Raw genomic sequence first — 19,477 nt, 5'->3', positions numbered from 1 at the left:
GCACAATTGGCTGTATCTATAACCAAACAGTCTTAAATCCATCTGGTAGGCTGGATTGCATTGTCTTGATCAGTAACTGTGTAAACAGTTATATCTTAAAACCGAAGATACTTTTATATACATACGTCGTTTGGAGACGTTTTTCTAAATTACCTGTGAACCCAGATGTGCATTGTCTCTATGATGTACTTACGCTCTTAGAGGTCAAAGCTTACTGTTTGCTAAGCTTTATAGGGAGAAGCTTTAACTGCTTGAATATTTGTTGGAATGAAAATGACATCTGAAGTCTAGTAGAATATGCTAGAGAGTAAAATACCGATTCCTAAAATTGTTAATGATGTACAGAAGAAATGATGATAAGAACTTCCTTTATGTTCAGGCATGATAAAATATGTAAAACCTTAGTGTGTATGAACAGATATTAAATATAAACATTAGAGTAAACTAAGATGGTCTGTACTGTAGGTTTTTATGGTTGAACAAATTAAAGAAGTCATGGGCATCAGAATAAATGCAGGAAGGTGAGAGAAGAATGCTGATGAATAAACTAAACGCGTTTAACAGTTTCAAAAAAGGTACATGAAATTAGAAATAACAGTAGTAAGCGGGAAAAGACTTCTGTACAGAAAGAAAGAAGTTACAGAAAGAGGCAGTGAAAAGTAAGAACCAAAGAAAATGTTAATTGGAAGAAATTTGGTCCAGATCAAATAAACTTTTATATACGCATGTGCATACATTTGTGTAAGTGATTTATCCTGTTACATCTAGTAAGTCCGTGCAAAGTCTGTGAAACTGTTTATGAGCAAGTGCTTATGGAATGCATGAAGTGTTTCTGATGTTTTTATTGTATGAAAAAATTAATCAGTTTTGTTAAAACTCTCAAAGCTAGTCATGGTTAAAATATTTTAAATTAGAAATACATAATTAGGACATGACTCTTTCTCTTATTATTTATTTAGAAAATAGCTGTGCCAGAACAGATGCAATTTTCACACCCTATCCTGGATTTAAAAGCCATATAAAGGGTAAGCAACTATTTTAATACCCATTTATTAAGAGTGTCCACATAGAACAACACTGGTGAATTTTTGGCTTACAGTCTCTTTACAGAATGCTCAAAAAATGCAAACTTAATGTATTGATTTTTTTACTCTTGTGAGTACTCCTACATCTTCTCCAATGTTTTCAAGACCATAACTGCATCAGAAAGCTGATGATTATGCACTGAAACCAAGACAAAGTTGCCTATTTTCATTGTCTGAAAGGAAAGATGCAAAAAAAAGCATGATGGAGAAGATGAAAAATCCTTAACCTTTCTTCTAAGGTGAGGCCAGCAGTCCAGTTATGGAATTGAAATTAAATAAAATTTTCTTCTGTTTTTTGTTAGCCACTAAGTATATTGTATTAGAAAATAGTTTTGGAATGTAGTGGAAGTTCTGAGACATAGATTTATCGGAAGTGACAAGCTAGGGAGTGAGCATACCAATGCACTGTCTTTTGGAGAGGAGTCAGTAGTGTAGAAATGATAGTCCAACAGAAGTTATATATATAAGATTGCTTGTCCCATCTACTGCTCTGTAGGCGTACACAAGTTACTCTGTGTTTACAAAACAAAATCTCCAAAATGAAAATGAGAGTAACCTTCTCTTCCATTTTTGAGAGTGGTAGTATTCAGTTATCCACTTGTTATTGGTTCTAGTATCAGTTAATTGTTCTGAACTCCAGAATTTGGAATACTGCTGTGCAGCACGATGATGGGTATAAGCGTTAAAAGGGCTGGTGAGCTAAGAGGAAGATGGGGAAGTGAATTTGAGTTAAGAACTTCCCCTAAAAACCCCTTTCAGTGGTCACTTTTTTAAACTGAGTACTAGTTTGTAACTTAAATGCTAGAGTATTACAGGAAAAAAGAAAAGGTTGCACTTCAAGTAACTAAAACCCAAACTTTGTAACTGAGTTGTAAATAACACTCAGAAAAGAATTGGAAGTAAAACCAGCGTAAACTGAAGCAGGAATGTAATGTGTGGCCTTAGTTTAGTACTGAATAAGAAGGTATATGCTTCCTTGTCTGGAGTTGCTGACAGAGTCTTTAGTCTCCAGCACACTGCAGGAGTCCTGTCAGGAAGGACTTGAGAAATGGCCATGATTTAAAGTGATCAGAATCTTCTGATGAAGACATAGTTCAGCAGAGGAAAAAGATAGGCCCAGAAGCAGCTGACAAGGCAGTAAAGCTGTTACCTGAATAACTAAAATTGGAAGAGAACTTCTTTGCTGAGATTCATAACAATTCTTCTATTTGTATACCTCCCCTCATCTTCATGTATTTATGATACTTCCTGTAATATTAGCTCTGACCTCGTCTTTGCATTCACAATGGCTCACATGTAACTGCTGACACAGTTGTCGAGGTTTCTGCTATTTATCAGCAGCTGATGACAAATTGTTGATACTGCCATTCTACATGAGCATGAGTAATTCTTTTACTTTGCATATATTTCTGTTTAGTTTAGTTACGTGTGCAAAAATAGGAAAATACCTTTACTTGAACCTTTGATCTTACTTGATCCCTTGATGCATGGGACCCTTCACATGAGACTGATGTGAAATTGATGTAGCATGAGTTTCATATTTTAATATTTGGATTGTTTTAGTTACATGTACTTTGAATTTTATGTGCATAGATATTAAATTTGTGTTCTCTTTGCCTAGTATCTAGGGTAGTAAATACATATGGACCTCAGACTAGAACTGAAGGGGCACGTGGGTCCAATCACAAGGCCAACGTACCTCTTCATGATTGTGGAAACCAAGCTGTTGAGGAGAGATTGCAAAACATTGAAGCACACTTACGGTTACAAACAGGTTTGTATCATGTTTTAATTTTGACATAGGTGTGCCAGGTTGTACTGCCGTTATCATTACAGTACTAAATCTTGGCAAGTCTAGAGAAACTGTGACTGTAAAAGCAGTAGATGGATCCATTGAAGGGCTTGATCACCTCAAGTATTACAATCTAATGTTTAGATTCTTATGCCCTAAATGGAACCCAGACTCATTCCCAGATTAGGATGCTGAGTTAGTGAATCTACACTGGGTATGGTGGCAAATGAGAGGGAGCACTTCAGAATGGGATTTAAAACAATCTGGACTATTTGGAGGAAGGCGTTCTCCATAGCCAGTGGAGTCTTTCTGCTTTGATCCACTGAACAGGAAAAGTGGAGGTTAGGACTCATTCCTGCTTCATGGGCACTTTAAGGGCTGGGGATGGGATGAACCCAAAAGACACCTTTTCCTAGAGGTGGAGGATTCTTGAAATACAGTTAGGTGAGAAGCTTGTTTCCCATAATGTGGAAAGCTCATTGTCAATACTTCCCTTTAGTCACAGAATCACTAGGTTAGGAAAGACCCCCAGGATCGAGTCCAACCGTTCCTATCAACCATTAAACCATGCCACTCAGCACCTCATCCACCCATCTTTTAAATACCTCCAGGGATGGTGACTCAACCACCTCCCCCGGCAGCCTGTTCCAGTGATGACCCTTTCCGTGAAAAATTTTTTTCTGATATCCAGCCTGAACCTCCCCTGGCACAGCTTGAGGCCATTCCCCCTTGTCCTGTCCCCTTTCACTTAGTAGAAGACGCAAGCTTCCTCCTCTCTACAACCTCCTTTCAGGTAGTTATAGAGAGTAATAGGTCTCCTCTCAGCCTTCTCTTCTCCAGGCTAAATACCCCCGGCTCCCTCAGCTCCTCCTCATAAGAATTGTTCTCCAGCCCCTTCACCAGCTTCACACACTCCAGAGCCTCAACATCCTTCTTGTGGTGAGGGACCCAGAAATGAACACAGTATTCGAGGTGCAGTCTCACCAGTGCCGAGTACAGAGGGAGAATAACCTCCCTGGGCCTGCTGGTCACACCATTTCTGATACAAGCCAAGATGCCATTGGCCTTCTTGGCCACCTGGGCACACTGCTGGCTCATGTTCAGTCGGCTGTCGGTCAACACCCCCAGGTCCTTCTCCTCCAGGCAGCTTTCTAGGTAGTCTTCTAGTCTGTAGCACTGCATAGGGTTGTTGTGCCCCAAGTGCAGGACCCGGCATTTGGCCTTGTTAAACCTCAACTCATTACATCTTTCATTAAAATAAACAGCATAACTTCCAGGCTACTGACTTTTTTTTTAAGTAGTTGTTTTCCTCACCCCAGCCCCAGTTTTCTACAGTATTAATCAATGAGTCATTTATCAAGGAGGAATCTGTATTTTTTCCTAAAAAATGTTTTCAAAATAGAACAGAAGCCCACATCTTCACCTCATAAACTGAGTGTTTTACACATCACACTGCAGACACACTGGCTTGATTTGTCTTCTGAATACTGAATAGATGCCAATCCATTCTCTTAAGAATATGGCGAGCGTTGACTAGATTACTAGGTTCCTGCAAATGCACGCTGGATCAAAGTCCTCTGATGGCAAGAAGAGTAGAATGCCCCTAGATACTGTCGAGACAGCTGACAGACCTGTATGCTTAGCTGTATAGCTGTCTCAAAAAGAAGGGTTTTTTTGCAAGGAAGCAGAATTTGCAGTTAAGGTTGGCTTGCGTAGTAGCTTTGGACTTTATGCATATCAGGGATAATGATTGGAGGTAGCTAAAGAAGGGCCCTTGCTTCCAGGTTCTGCCTATAATAGGTGTCATAATTTTGTTTGAAGCAACAGGTCAGCTAAACTACAGTATAGGAGTAGAAGATGGAAGTGTGCAATTCAGGCTCAACTCTTGTCCAGATTAGCATCCTGGGGAATGTCCCAGGGAAGATCTCAAGGTCATTTGTCACTTAGCCCCGCAGCTGTGAGAGAAGTATGCATCTGAGCAGGTAACCTGCCTCAGCTACGTGCTTGCTAGTTCTTGTTCCTGATGATTGAAAGAATTGGTTTTGAGCTGCTTGCTGTTTTTCAGAACAGCTTCTTCTAGTGACAGTACTGTTCTTTTCCCTTTACAATGTGATAGCAATATTAAGAAGAGCAAGAGGTTAGCTGATTTAATTAGTAGGTGATGAGTAGACAGCAGATCTGAAGGAAGGAAGCTACCTGCAAAATTGTCTGTTTGAAGTGAGGAAATAGATGAATGACAAAAAAAAACATTAGTGCTTATTTCAGTAGTTTGTGCAATGGAATTGTCTTACCTAACAGACCTAGAAATAAATGGAAATGGTTGGCAAGAGAATTGGCCTTCGTTATGACTACTGGTCAGAACGAGACTGTTCTTTTAATTGGGACAGCCAGAAGTTAGTTGTGCTAAACAGTGGTTTCAGTTTATAGAATAATATGCAGCATAAATAAGGTGCTTTCTAAGACAGATCTTTTGATCAATTCTGTTCTGGGAAACAAACCCAAGCTGCTGCAGTATAGCTGGAAACATCAAATGGGTTGAAGTGTTTTTTGCTGTTCTTGTTTTAGCAGTGTTTGTAGGTTTTGGTGGTGGTGGTGGGTTGGGTTTTTTTGAGGGGGGGTGGTGGGTGGGCAGGGGTGATTTTCTTCCAAAGCTCTGTTATTCTGTTTTGGACACACATCCCCCAACCCTGCTTCTCCCATCTACAGTCAACCACAACTAGTACCTATCCTCTAACCTCTGATACTCAGTGGTGATAGGTTTCTGTCAGAACAATCTTGGGTATCAATGCTGAATTCACATGTGGTCTGCTGTCCCATCTACTGTCTCCTGCTGTCAGTTTAGAAGTGGTAACATTTGGTGTACCAATGTATTGTAAGAGTCATCATTAGTTGTTCCAGGGACTTTGTCAGACATTTCAACTTCCTGCTTAAAGTTGTCTGTTGCCCTCACCAGCTACACTGGCTTATCAATCAGGTTTTACCCTGAATCATATTAATTACCTTTCCTTTTTACTACCTCATTTTGTTTCGGCTACTAGTTGATAGCTGGGCACAAAGAATTTACCTGTAAAATGTGCAATCTTTAGTTTAAAAGGTTATTAAAGCACTTTTTGTGATTTCTTTCTATTTGTACTGGTGTATTTAGGTGGTCCTGTACCAAGAGACATTTATCAGAGAATTAAGAAGCTCGAAGATAAAATCCTTGAGCTGGAAGGACTGTCTCCTGAATATTTTCAATCTGTAGTAAGAAATTCTCTCAACTTCTTTTAGCATTCCAAAATGCATTTGGGACTTTTGTGCTTATAGTTTTGATGTATAGACAAAAACCTAAGGAGTCAGAGGACAGATGATTTTGGTGGACAGTTCTGGCTTGGTGTAATGGTTATATTTCATGTGGACCATATATATTTAAGTTCATTTTTCCACCTAATTTCTTATTTGAAAGAAAAAATATTTCAGGGGAGGGGGGAAGAATTGCAGCCATCTGAGCTTAACTAATTTGTAAGGAATATGTTACAGAGGCTGGATTTCTCCCCCTTGCTGCTCTGCCCCCAATTTAAAATCTGAGGTGTTTCTAATGACGAGAAAATTGACTGAAGTTTTGATCTCAATATGAATCAGTAATGGTTTAAGTCAGCTGAAATCCTTTGGGCTTCCATGCGTGATTGGATTGCTAAAGATCAGCTATGTGAAATAACTTCCAATAGGATGAGACATTAAAGTGTTTAAAAATTGTTTGTTGTGATTCTATAACTTTAGTTTCTTTGTTGGTATTCTTCATACAGAGTTCTGCCTCTCTCGCAATTGTAATCCTTGTACTTTATTCACCAAAGGAGGGTAGGACAAAGAGAACGTAGTTAATACATCAGGTTCTGCTTGGCTGTTCAAAATTCTTGTCTGATATCTTGCTCTTCTTTCACCATGTAGTCAGAATGTCTGTTTTAATGTTTGTGATATTTTAATTTATATTTTCTCCCTTGAGACCAGCCAGAGAAGATTCAGCAATTAAAACTAGATAGCAATATTATAAATTTTTTTATTAATTTTTTTTGTGCTGGAGACCAATAAAGTGCTTTAGTTGTGAGGCTGTTCCTTCAAGTTGTTGGGAACTGGAAGTTTAATTGCACACTTTCATAAGCTGAAGCTTCCACAGAGAGTTCTTTTAGGATCTTCTCTAGAATGGGCACCTGGGGAAAAAAAAGTGTTAGTGGCAAAAGTAGTGTTGTGCAGTAATTAGCATTTTTTTTTTCCCCAAAGTTTTGCATATATATTGGAGTAGATGCCAGAAAATTTAGGGAGATAAATATTGACAGTTTCAAAAGCTGGATATTGATCTTGGTTTTGTCTGAAAGAAGCTACGGTTAAGTTGATAGTTGTTGTCTGCCAAACGTGGAGAAGCTTAACAGTTTCTGACTGCTCTCCAGTACTATTTCTCATGATCCAAAGTACACTTAATTATATAAAAAAGCTTTTTTTAATCCATGGAATGGCAGTCAGTGTTCTTTCTGTACTTTAAAGACTCTTGTTAATGTTGTTAAAGAATTACTTGTGGTTCTTTGTCAGTGCAACATTGTTTGTTTTGATTATGTCGTTTCTTTAGAGCTGTTCTGGCAAGAGGAGAAAGGTGCAATCTCCCCACGTAAGTGCTGTTAACTTTTGTTTACCTTAAGTTTAGGATGTTCTGAGTGAAAAGTAATCAGAAGTTCTACCAAGAAAATATCTAACTTACAAATAGCTATATCAGTATTGGATAGCTTGCTGGCAAAGGAAGAAAGGAAAGTGGAAAGAAATTTAATGGGTGTCACAGTGAAAAGAGTCTTCTAAGAGTCTGTACTAGGGAAGGTTAGTTAGTGTATTCACTGATTAGAAGGATGATAAAATAAAATAAATAATTATGTTAATCAGGCTGAGGATAACAAGCAATTTCTGAATTCCTATAAACATCCTAACCGTGTCTTCTGGTTTTGTTTTGTGGCTTTGTGTGTTTTGTAAAATTTGTTTTTTATTTGCTTTATTGCTTTATGAAGTGACAATAAAAGTAGAAATTACTGGCTCAGCAAATGTGTGGCAGAAAGACCTGATGTCATAGCAGATATTACTCTGAGTCAGTAAGATTTGCCATTTTCACAACGCCGTCACATAAGAGAAAGCATTAACCATGTACCTTAGGACACAAGAGAGAATTTCTCCTCAGTGCAAATGAGACTAGCTGGAACACTGTCTTCTACCAGCCGTCATGCATGGAGACAGATGGATTGGTGAGAATGCTTAGAATGGGATGTGGGCATCTGAGATTTGAGAAAGAAGGCTTGTTTACATGAGAAAAAAATCTTCCCTAGGGTGAAGTATTTTTTTAAAAGGATGATGACCAGTTCTTTGTGTAAGAAAGATCAGAAAAATTGACAGGTTAAGTGGGTACAGAGGAGATTGATGTTGAGCAATAGGGAATAAAACCCACTTCAGTTGTAAAGCTGGGTTCTACAGGCTCTAGATAGTCTCATCCAGTGTTTTAACATCAAAGGATTTGGGCTTTTTTTAATGAACAGGTTAAACAAGCATCTAATGGAAATAGCATGGTTATATTGATCCATGATTAGGACTGTCAGTTTGTTCTAAGTTTACATTCTTTCAAGTTTAAATGGCCATAGACTAAATTCAGACAATTCTGCAAAAGTATTTCTATCATTTAGTGCAATATGCAGTGACCTCAAGTATCAAGTGCTTGGCCACTTCTCTAGCAATTACAAGATGTAAATGATTGTGGGTTTTATTTTGTTCTTTCAGCAGAACTATTCATTGGCTGAACTTGATGAAAAGATCAATGCTATAAAACAGGCATTACTGAGGAAAACAAAAGAAAGCAAGTCCAAGGAGGCTGAGCAGCTTCTTCAGTAAAAAAAGTCTCTTCAGAATCCTCATGCTTGATACATACTGAAACCATAGACCTGAGAAGTATTCATCAGGGATGACTTCAGCAATGAAAACAAAGCATGCATATAAGTTCCTTTTGGATGATCTTGAAAGCTTGCTTTCAGAAGAACTCATTTAAAAACAGTCTTATTAATGAAATAGTTACTTTAAAATGAAGAATGTTCTAGGAATAGCATTCTAATAATCCATTCCCTTCTGTTATAAAGGAGGATTTCGGCGTTGTTCGTATCTGGAAAGTCAACCTGCATACAAAAGCTACATTCCACATGTATTTCTTGATGATTGAGTATTCAGAAGGGCTATCTTTTGAGTACTTTTCATGTGAGTAGTTTGCATTGACTTGTGAAATAAAATTAAATAGTTGCTCATAAGTAAACTGTCTTAGGAAAAAAAAATACGAAAAAACTTGCAGTATGCATGCTTACCTGCATTTTTTTTCTGTATTTGTTGCTCTTTTCACAGCTGTTAGAATTGCAGCAAATTGCATTTCTGTTTGAAAGATAATTATAGAAGTCTTATATGTGTAAATAGAGACTCCTGTTCTTCACTTGGTCAGTATCCTGTAGGAATTCAAACTTTGTACCCTGCTAACAAACTTAACACATTGTAAAGACCACTCCAGGGGAGGTTCTGAGAAGCATGCCAGCAGGCACCAGCTTGCTTTCCATATGCATGCTAACATGACTTCTGAAGAATGGATGCTGGGTACATAGTTTAAAGTCAGACCTTTGGCCACACACTGAAGTGTGGGTTTGTTTGGGTTTTTGTTTTCTTTTTAAATAAAAGATTTTCTGTTCATATCAATTCTTCGGTTTATTTGCTGTCTCTCTCTTAGTTCCAGTTTAGAAGAAAAGTAGCTGTTACATGGGGGCTTCTTTTATGTTAATTGCTCGGCTTACAGCAGTTGTACTAACAATGTCCCTGTGTAAGTATCTCTGACAGGTGTTATGTACAGTACTGACTGGACACAATCTTGCTCTTTGAAGAATATTAGGCATTTTCTGTGATTCTGTGTTCTTAGCTAGACTAACATTTGTTTATAGCAACTGTACCTAATCATTCTGTGCAGGTGAATCAGCAGAGGTGGGAGGCAAAGCTGCTTGGGCTCTGGTCCTCGCTCCAGGAAAGAAGGCAGTATGATAGTTACCTGTTCAGATGCTTGCTATTCACCCAGGAAGAGAGTAACTCAAGCAGTCTTCAGTGTCTTAAATACAAAGAAGCACTTTTGCAGTCCAAGACCTTACTGAGCTGTGTATTGGTACAGTATCATGCAGACACCGCTTTTGTTATGCAAAGCGATGCCATTGTTGAAAATCCTAACAGCTCATATAATGAGGGGTATTTTGGTGAAGTAACACAGTGAGCTACAACCTTTACCTCAAGTAGATAAGTTTTACTTGCTGTGTACAAGACTTTTTTTGTACTGTGTCCCAAGAGCCATAGCTTCAAAGAGTACAACTGGATATAGTTGGGTCTAATGCCACACATTTCATAGAATCATAGAATCATAGAATAGCTTGAGTTGGAAGGGACCTTAAAGATCATCCAGTTCCAACCCCCTGCCATGGGCAGGGACACCTCCCACTGGATCAGGCTGCTCAAAGCCTCACCCAACCTGTCCTTAAACACCTCCAGGGATGGGGCAGCCACAGCTTCCCTGGGCAACCTGGGCCAGGGTCTCACCCCTCTCAGCATGAAGGAATTCCTCCTTATGTCTAAATGCATGAACAGAAATTATCAAGTACATTCTAACAATAATAAAGCATGATACCTGTATTCATTTTGCTGGAATTACTTCCTTTATTAGAAAATCCTATAAACCTTCCTAGAGCATTTGAGAAAGCAGTGTTGTTCCAGAAGGCCAGCATTTCACACCGTAGTACTTGAAAGAGTGGTGGGAGGTAGCTGTTACAGCTGGAGACAGCAGGGATGACCACAGGGATTTAGCTTTTATAAAAGCTCAAAGCTATGTGGGCTAAGTCTGCTGCATTTGTGCTATGCATTTTTTTCCTTGAAAATTTTGGAGTGATGCCCTAGAAATTAATCTGTGGCAAATACCTAGGTCTGAAAGATTTTTTTGTTAGTTTACATTAAAACAAGGGCATATGTGAGTGTATACACATATATATATATGCACAGGAAAAAATAATACTTGAATCCTCATCAAGGGTCAGTTCTTGGAGTAAAATGCAAACTGCTGATATTTGCAAAGGAGACTGCTTAGCAGTTTCACAGTGTTTTTTTCTGTTGTGAATTGCCTGCTACTTGAAAGACCTTTTGCCATGGGTTCTCCTTTTCCTCTTTCTCAGGGTGATGACAACATAGCAGTTACAGGTTGAAAGTATAATGAAAATTCATTGTAGCAAGACAATAGCTGAGGACACAACAGTGAAATTCTCTGAATGGTAATTTATTAGCTCTATATACTTCAAAAAATGCTATAGATAAACTTGAAAAAATTCAAGGTATTCCTCTTGCTTTGCCATTCTTTGGTTTCAGGTTGTAAAATTTCTTGTGCAGTTGTTGCCAATGTTCCTGTCCTATAAAAATTAATTGGAAGGATATTCTCTGCTGAGAGTTGCATGTTAAAAGTAGTTGCAGATTTCAGAGGACTGCCAAACTGTTGGAAATTTCCCTTCCTCTTCTATGTGACTTCTATGCATACAGAGATGGATGAACAGGAAGGACATTATTCTGGTATTAAATGCTACTGCTATTGCCAGTTTATCCTTGGTTGCCTTTTATCTCTTTGGGCTTTACCTTCTACAGCTAATTTCCACTCCAGGTTCTATTACTGCAGAAGGAGATCACCTACTCATTCTACCACACCCCCATAACAAAGGGGATGCAGAATAAACCTCTTACACTATACATTTTCCAGAACTACCAATTATGCTGGTTTTCCTCTGCACCTGAAACACTACAGCTCCTGCAGCCCCACCTATCAACAAGCACTGAAGAGGTCTGAAAGGTAACCACATACGAAGCAAAAGCAGAGGAAGTGTTAACTATCTGGTTGGCATGTCTCAACACCTTCACCAAAACCTTTTACTGATGTTGGGCTTGTGTACACTCGCTTTCCTCTGACAGGGCTCACCTAAGTGTTCTTAGGAAGAAAACTTTTATCTTTGTTAAGCATCTTCTTTCACTGCTTCCAGGTAGAGCTTGCAGTACAGTGTAACACTGAGGATACCTTCCTTCATAACAATGTTTTCTTCTGAGACTGCATATGGTATCCAAAAGGCTGTGTAAAGAGAAGCACTGCTATGGCTGCTGCTTATTACAGCAACATTTCTTACTTGGCTAAAAGCCAGGATTGATTCTGAACTGAACAAAGAAGTGATTTAGATGTGCACGTTCACTCCAGAGAAGAATTTACCAAATAGATAAAATGACACAAGCATTTTTGTAGTTCGCTTAATTGGGTCCAGTTCATCATTCTCCAGCATACATAATCCTGGTAATAATAGAATCATAGAATAACCAGGTTGGAAGAGACCCACCGGATCATGGAGTCCAACCATTCAATGTTCAAGGCTTCCCTGAGAAAGGCTAGTGCTTTTGTGGAAAGACCTCTACTGCCTGCGGCTTGTCTGCAGCATGGTGAGAATGACTATTGTATGGTAACAAACATTCTGCCTGGCTCTCACTCCAGAGTTCTCTTTAATTGCAAGCAATTTGAGAAAATTAGCTTATGGTTTACTTGTAAGATGTTATCTCAGTCCATGAACAAACAGACTGCCTTAAAAATAATAAAAGTGCAGATTCTTCATTAGTTTAGGCTCACAAGCAAGTGTTCTGTTTATTAGAAGTCTCTCTCACCTTCAACACGTGGACATTTGACAGGAGGTCCCAGCACCACTACCCACCCCTTCTTCCCAGTCAGTAGTGGAAAACCTGTTGACATCAGTCATGCACAAATGCTATAACTGGATGCTGGGATTTGTAACTGGAGTCACACAACAGTAAGAAAAGCAGTTCTCTTAGGACAATGAGAACCCCTAACTTGCTTATAGATAAAGACCACCTGGATTTGAGTTACACAATGGTAATTTTGAAGAGGTTTACCTGCTGAGGAACTCTCTCTGTGATCATAACTGCAATCCATTGCAGGATCATACATCACAAGGTTCAGATGAAATTCTACGAACATTTCCCACATGTTTTTAATCTATATATGTTAAAATTGCAGGCAATTGAGAATGGCATTGCTTAATTACCCATAACAGGTTTACCATGGTAGTAGTGTAGAGCTACTCCACGTTGCTAACACCAACAAGCTTATTCTGCTGCAAACTGGCAGGAAAAGAGAGAATGATCTCAGTCTGTCCTACTGGAGACATTGCAGAGGATTCCAGGCTGCCAAGGCTCTTACCTGAGCTGCATCTCTTCTGCCCTGATGTTTTCAAGGTGTGTGCTTTGAAATAAATGCTTAAAATCTCTGTCGCTAACCAAGAATGGAGAGGATAGCTTGGTTTCCACTGCAAGAAGTCTAAACAGACTTATATCCCAGCTGCAATATGTAACATTTCACAGATAAAGTGAGGCATTCTGTCTCCTTCCGTATGGTTACCTGAAAGCTGGTGTAGAGATATTTCCAGGTTTTGCTGGCATCCAGTAGCTTGTGTTTCACACTTCATCTCATTATTACATGCTTCCAGTTGCAAGATTAAAAAAGATAATTGCACAACACTGTAAATTTGGCATTAATTATATGAGGAAGACATCTAAGAGCATCACTTCTATGCCAAGAACATTTGCCTCCTTTAGGAATGCTTCATATTGCTGTTCAACACCTTGTGTGAGAGATGTAGTAAAACATTGGAGCTTGTGTTACTGTGCAGTTCTACAGTGTGTGCAATTGGTTTCTTTGCTTCAAGCTTCCATGAGTAGGGAGCGATTCGTCTCTAGGAGGCTAATTTCTTAGAGTAGAGTGCAGGGTTTTAATAAATAAACCCAAAAGTGAAGTGCCTTTTTGAACAGCCCTCATATCAGCAGGTAATATCAGTAATTTAGGAAACTCAAACCATTCACCATTCCATCCAATGTATTGTGATCAGAGCTGGATATTTATTTATTTATTTTAAATACACCATAAGTTATCTTTTTTGGTTTAAAACCTTCCAACACCACAGAGAAATGTTAACCCCAGAATGCCAAAGATGCATTATTTGAAGAAGTAGTCAAAATACTGAATAAAAATATGTTTTTGATGGATAAGCTTACAAATCATTTGCACCGGTGAGAACAAACAAAATATTTTCTACAGTAAGAGCTGCTGAACCATCCTTTCCTGAATGAGAGGGGGCTTTGAAGTGGAAAAAAAAGTCTCCAGAAAGATTCCCTTATAGATATATTTTCCCTTCCCCCATAAAAGCAACAGTTTCCCCTAAACCTTCCTGCTGAAGACTTGCTGAATACTTCAGGCTTCTGTAGCTGTAGGAATCTCTTTACCCCAATTTCAGCTGTGCTACAACATAAACACCTATAACCCCCTCAAAATTGCTTGCTACCACAAAGCATGGCAGAAAGTGCATGAAAACTATCCGCAGCCCTGTGGGTTGCTGAGGATCCAGGCAACCTGTCCAAAAGTGTTGGGCTATGTATTACTTTTGCTGCCTTAGCCCAAATAACACGCTCTTATGGTTATGAATATGATTTGCTCTCCTGTTGGATAACATATCCCACCCAAGAGCTGAGAGCCTCAAATCAAGTGGTCTCCAGGAGTTTTCTTGTCATTGTTTCTTAGGATATATAGATTTGCTTTCCCCTAACTTCAAGGGCTACCTAATGGTGGTGAGGTGGGAGTATGTACTGCAGAAAGTCTAATGACAGAGAAATAAGAAAAAATAAAAAGCACATTTAAACAACTACCTCTGTAGATCTTCTTATGAAACTTCCTTGTCATGGACAAAGCACTTAGAAATAACAATGAAAATAATAGGTATTGTTTAAAGCTATTATTTAGAAATCATCTAAATTTTTAAAGGTTAATTAGTCTAATTTACCCATCTTGGTTATTAAAAAGGGTTATATATGAACAATAAATGTAAGAGTTCAATCCATTTTATTTCCACAGTTGATTCATCCACATCTGTTTAGCTTTTTATGACCATCTAATTGATTTGTAGAATTCTGTCCAGTACAGATGGGCTACTGTTCATGACTACTTTCATACCATTTATATTATTGTTGCTCTGATTTTTATTCAAGGCCAACCAGAGGAGAATATAAGAGTGTGATGTTCACCTAAACATAACAATGACATTAAATTTCTGTTTGGCTATGAGACAAGAATAGATTTGTGGAGGCAATACACTATGGATACAAATAAGTTGTTTATACATAAATAAATAAAAGTTCTAACTTAATTATGACCTATTTTACCATTTCGACAATATACTATGTTATTATGAAGTTTTGTAGCAACAGCCAGGCTAAATCAATTGTCACAGACTCATTTGGTTCAAAACTAGGATTATACCCCTACTAACACTTGGAAGAGAATAAAAGCTATATCTCTGTAACCTGTTCTATGACAATTCTAGTAAGCCTGTCTCATACAGCTGTATATGCATATGATATACTATTTTATACACAGTTTATACATAAAGATTTTTGCATTTGTGTAGTCTCTCCTATCTCCCTTTGAGTTGTCAAAATGAACAGAAGCTGGCTAGATATTTTACACCCAAGAATCTTCTTGTATACATCACACTGCAGATGATTGCTGAAGCAGGCCAGCTGCATTGCTTGACCACCCCACAGGGAATTCATTTTGTGATCAATCTCAGCTACCACTGCTAATAACTCTGAGGAAAACTAGCAAGGAGTTTTACTAACCAGGTGCTTCTCTGGCCAACACGGTATGTAGTATCTAGCAAGCTCTGATCTTCAGCTACAGCCTTTGCACAAAAATTGTGAAGGAAAGAAAATGCATGGATTATTGGCTTCATGTCTGCATTAATTTTTCAGAATTTGTTGACACTATATAATAGCACCATAAAATAGGAGAGAAAAGCAGAAAGAGCCTTCTATATAATACATGTGAAACTAATGCTGTAGGAAGTCAATTTGTTTGTTTAACACAGCTGAGCACATTTTACTGCCTGTAACTTCAGTTACAGGGTGCAACAAGAAGCCTCACACTTGCTTGATTTACCTATCATAGCATAATATGAGACAGCCAGATAGGAAGCAGGAAATCTTCACTGGCACATTGCAGTAGCTCACAATGAAAACATTTCTTACATAGTTCACTCCTTCAGAGTAAACACTCACAATTCTTCATTATTACATGGTCCAAACAGCAAAGGAGGAAAAACACTGCAAAATGGAGGTGTTTTGGAGTATTTAAAAATCAGTATGTTAAGTGTTGCTGAGGCTAATTACTTTTTATATTTGGAGAATCAGTACCGATATGCCCTCCAGCACAAGTTGAGGCAAGCATCTGTTCAATCCCCACACTTACAGGGAGTATTTAATCTCTGCTTTGGTTTTACGACAATAACACATGTCTAACAACAAACTGTTCTGGCCTGTGAATTCCACTTTAATACAGTACAATAACATTTGTGTATATGGGCTTGTCTTTAAGCTGTGCCAGAGAGTTTCACTGAGTGCCTCTAATGCAATTACAAGATAAGCAAGCAGCAGAGAGTGAATAGATATAGAAAAGGTGAAAAGCTATTTCAAATACAATTGGAAACATGACAGAGTCAACGAGAGACAATATAAAGTTGTTCCAGGTGGTGGAGTTGCAGAAGAGAAGACACTTAGCCAGCACCTATAGCTGTGGAGGTAGAGAAGAGACCAAGGTGATACAAGATGGTCAAAAGGAGAGTGTCAGAGACTGACCTTGCAGGATGCTACATAGAAGGGTTGTTAGCACAGAAGAGATGAAAACAAAGAAAAAGGAGTTTGACAGGAGAGGAAGGAACTAATTCTGGTTGCGTAACTCTGACAGGCTCCTGCTGCTGCTGAAGGTTATGCAGACACCAAGAAGTCTAAAGGGTATCAGGTCATTAACTGCATAGAGGAGAGCTGTTTCCATGCAGAAGAAAACCAGACTCCTAGTCCCTCTGAACACTTCACTGCAAAATGTGTTCCAGATTCCTAGCGCTGCAGAGCCACATGATTCTGCCTGCAATGGCTACTGGTGTTTTCTCTCAGTTAATATCAATGTTGCAGCTTATAACCAGGATTCAGGGCACTTGGACAATTAACTAAGGAAGAAAATGGCTTTGCAATCTAGTTTTTAGAGAGCTTGTTATGGTAATTTTTGTCACAAGTTTAATCGATTACAAAGTATTTATTATGTCCTTTCAATCCAATTCAATTTATCAGTTACCCAGAGACTGCTGTGTGGCAAGGGCAAAATATGCCTGTTTGCCTCCTTCTGAGGGGTCAGATTTAGTACAGCAAGAGTTAGAAAAACAAGTTTACAAGGTACTAATAATTGAGAACATAGCACAGTTTCATGTCAAGAAAGAAATCCTGCTATCCTTCCACAATACAACACTCCTCACCATATCCTAACATGTTTCCAGTGACTGCAGTTGCTTTGTATTTATTTTAGACACTCCCATTCCTGACAATTTAGCTATATAACCATTGCTACCTTTCCCACTTGCTCTCCCTTGCGCAGATTACTGCCCTCATCCTCCCTTTTTCTGCCATGCTTTTGGTGGTCTTCTCACTATTCACTGCCAGGAACATGTGAAAAGCCCACTAGGATAAGGGAAGTCCTTTTTCCAGAAGAATCAGTAAAAAAAAATAATTAATAAACTCACTTTCTTAGGAAGACATCATTTCTGAAAGCATTTCTCTAATGTAAAATTAATTACTTCTCAGTCAAAAAATACTAGTTATACCATCCTCTTATCTCAATACTTAGATGTCCCAAAGGAAAAAAAAACCCCATATTTATGCCATTTCTATCTGTGTTTATTTCACTGAAGTAATATTTTCAAACTGAAAGGAATGAAGGGGTGTGGGAAATATTGAAAAGTCACGAATCAATTTCAATCATTTTTAATTCCAGTATAAGAGGAAGTAATGCCACTTGTCGAAAACAAAGCAATCATTTCTGACAGCTAAATTTGTGAGAAACTTATTGCTGTCTGGAGAGAGGAAAGACTGAACGCTTCCTCACTTCTACCTCTGCATTAATTGACTTTCAGTGCTGTTCAGTTTATCCTAGTGAAGTTTCTCTGTGTCCTCTGACCCCTACTTTTTTCTCCTTAAATCAGCACTGCCATGCAAACGGAATTATCTTTTTTTCCCCCAGAGTTTTAACTTGAAACCTAGACTTGGTTTATAAAAATAAAGGTAGGTGTTTTGTAGAAGTACTTTTCTTTAGGACAGATGTCTTGATTTAAAACAGTTATTGGGGAAAGTTGGGATGCTAATAATTCTAGAATAAAACTAAAATTAAGGATAGGATTAGAAAGAGCATCAAGTCCCACCTTTCTATCACTGTACCTTGGGTCTTTTACAAATTGACTTCTTCGGCCTGTGTGTACTTTGTGGTTAAAACAAGCCAAAATCCTCCTATGACATATATTCATCATTTAACACCCAGAAATAGTTTTGGCTGGTGGTTGCATAAACGTTTTGCTAACTGATTCCCCCTGAATTCTCTGACGGTTATGGATTTTACATTGACGTGTTAAAAAGTTGAAATATTTTACCTTTGGCACTACCAAAAAAAAATAACCGAAAACCAGGAGCCTCTTACTTTAAAGGAACGCCATGGCCTTCTGTGAAGGTTTGCAAGGGAAACAACTCAGCGTGTTCAGGAGCCTGGAAAGGGAGACCCGCAGCAGAGAAGTCTGCCAGTGCCTTCAGAGTCCCAATAGCAGGTCTTGTCTTTCACTATTTCATTAAAGTATAAACTAGTTCCTCCATGTGCAGTGGGCTCAGGCAAACCATTTTCCATCAGGATGGAAAATAACACTGAATATCAGCTTCATTCAATAGCCTATTCAGCACTGAGGTTTTTGATTTCTGATTTCAATTTTTTTTAACTGAAGAGGGAAATTCACTGCCCAGCATAGCTACCACCTTCCTAAGATGCCACATTCTACCTGTACCTAAAGGTTATTTTCTTCTAGACCATGCTGTTGCCTTTGGCAGCAACAGGACTTCATGGACACATTTCCCTGTGCATGCTCTGGAATTTTTACTGGCAGTGACCAAAATATCTTTTTTACTGTTATAAGCAATTTTGAACATAGATGTTTTAAAATCAAAAGGCATCCATCTTTTATTTATTTCTGCAATCTATCTTTTCATAAGACAGTTTGAAACATGTGGCATTTTCCACTAAAACTGAATCATAGAATCTTAGAATAACCAGGTTGGAAGAGACCCACCGGATCATCGAGTCCAACCATTCCTATCAAACACTAAACCATGCCCCTTAGCACCTCGTCCACCCGTGCCTTGAACACCTCCAGGGAAGGTGACTCAACCACCTCCCTGGGCAGCCTGTTCCAGTGCCCAATGACCCTTTCTATGAAGAATTTTTTCCTAACGTCCAGCCTAAACCTCCCCTGGCAGAGCTTGAGGCCATTCCCTCTTGTCCTGTCACCTGTCACTTGGGAGAAGAGGCCAGCACCCTCCTCTCTACAACCTCCTTTCAGGTAGTTGTAGAGAGCAATGAGGT

At 38.7% G+C, this 19,477-nt stretch overlaps 1 protein-coding gene across 2 annotated transcripts in view; it reads left to right on the top strand.

Moving 5' to 3' along the window:
* The window catches only part of MBIP (MAP3K12 binding inhibitory protein 1), a 177,010-nt gene extending 167,402 nt beyond the window's left edge, over nt 1-9,608 (top strand). For both annotated transcript variants that reach the window (XM_069858460.1, XM_069858463.1), the window contains 5 exons: nt 960-1,025; nt 2,707-2,859; nt 6,023-6,120; nt 7,478-7,516; nt 8,662-9,608. In XM_069858460.1, the coding sequence (XP_069714561.1) occupies nt 960-1,025; nt 2,707-2,859; nt 6,023-6,120; nt 7,478-7,516; nt 8,662-8,772 (467 nt within the window). In that variant the 3' untranslated portion in view covers nt 8,773-9,608. The remainder of the gene's footprint in view (nt 1-959; nt 1,026-2,706; nt 2,860-6,022; nt 6,121-7,477; nt 7,517-8,661) is intronic.
* The last annotated feature ends 9,869 nt before the right edge of the window (nt 9,609-19,477 follow it).

Source organism: Phaenicophaeus curvirostris, chromosome 5 (assembly GCF_032191515.1).
Source record: "Phaenicophaeus curvirostris isolate KB17595 chromosome 5, BPBGC_Pcur_1.0, whole genome shotgun sequence".
Classification (NCBI taxonomy): Eukaryota; Metazoa; Chordata; class Aves; order Cuculiformes; family Cuculidae; genus Phaenicophaeus; species Phaenicophaeus curvirostris.
Note: the sequence above shows the minus strand (reverse complement) of the source record. Positions and strands in the feature narration are given on the sequence as shown.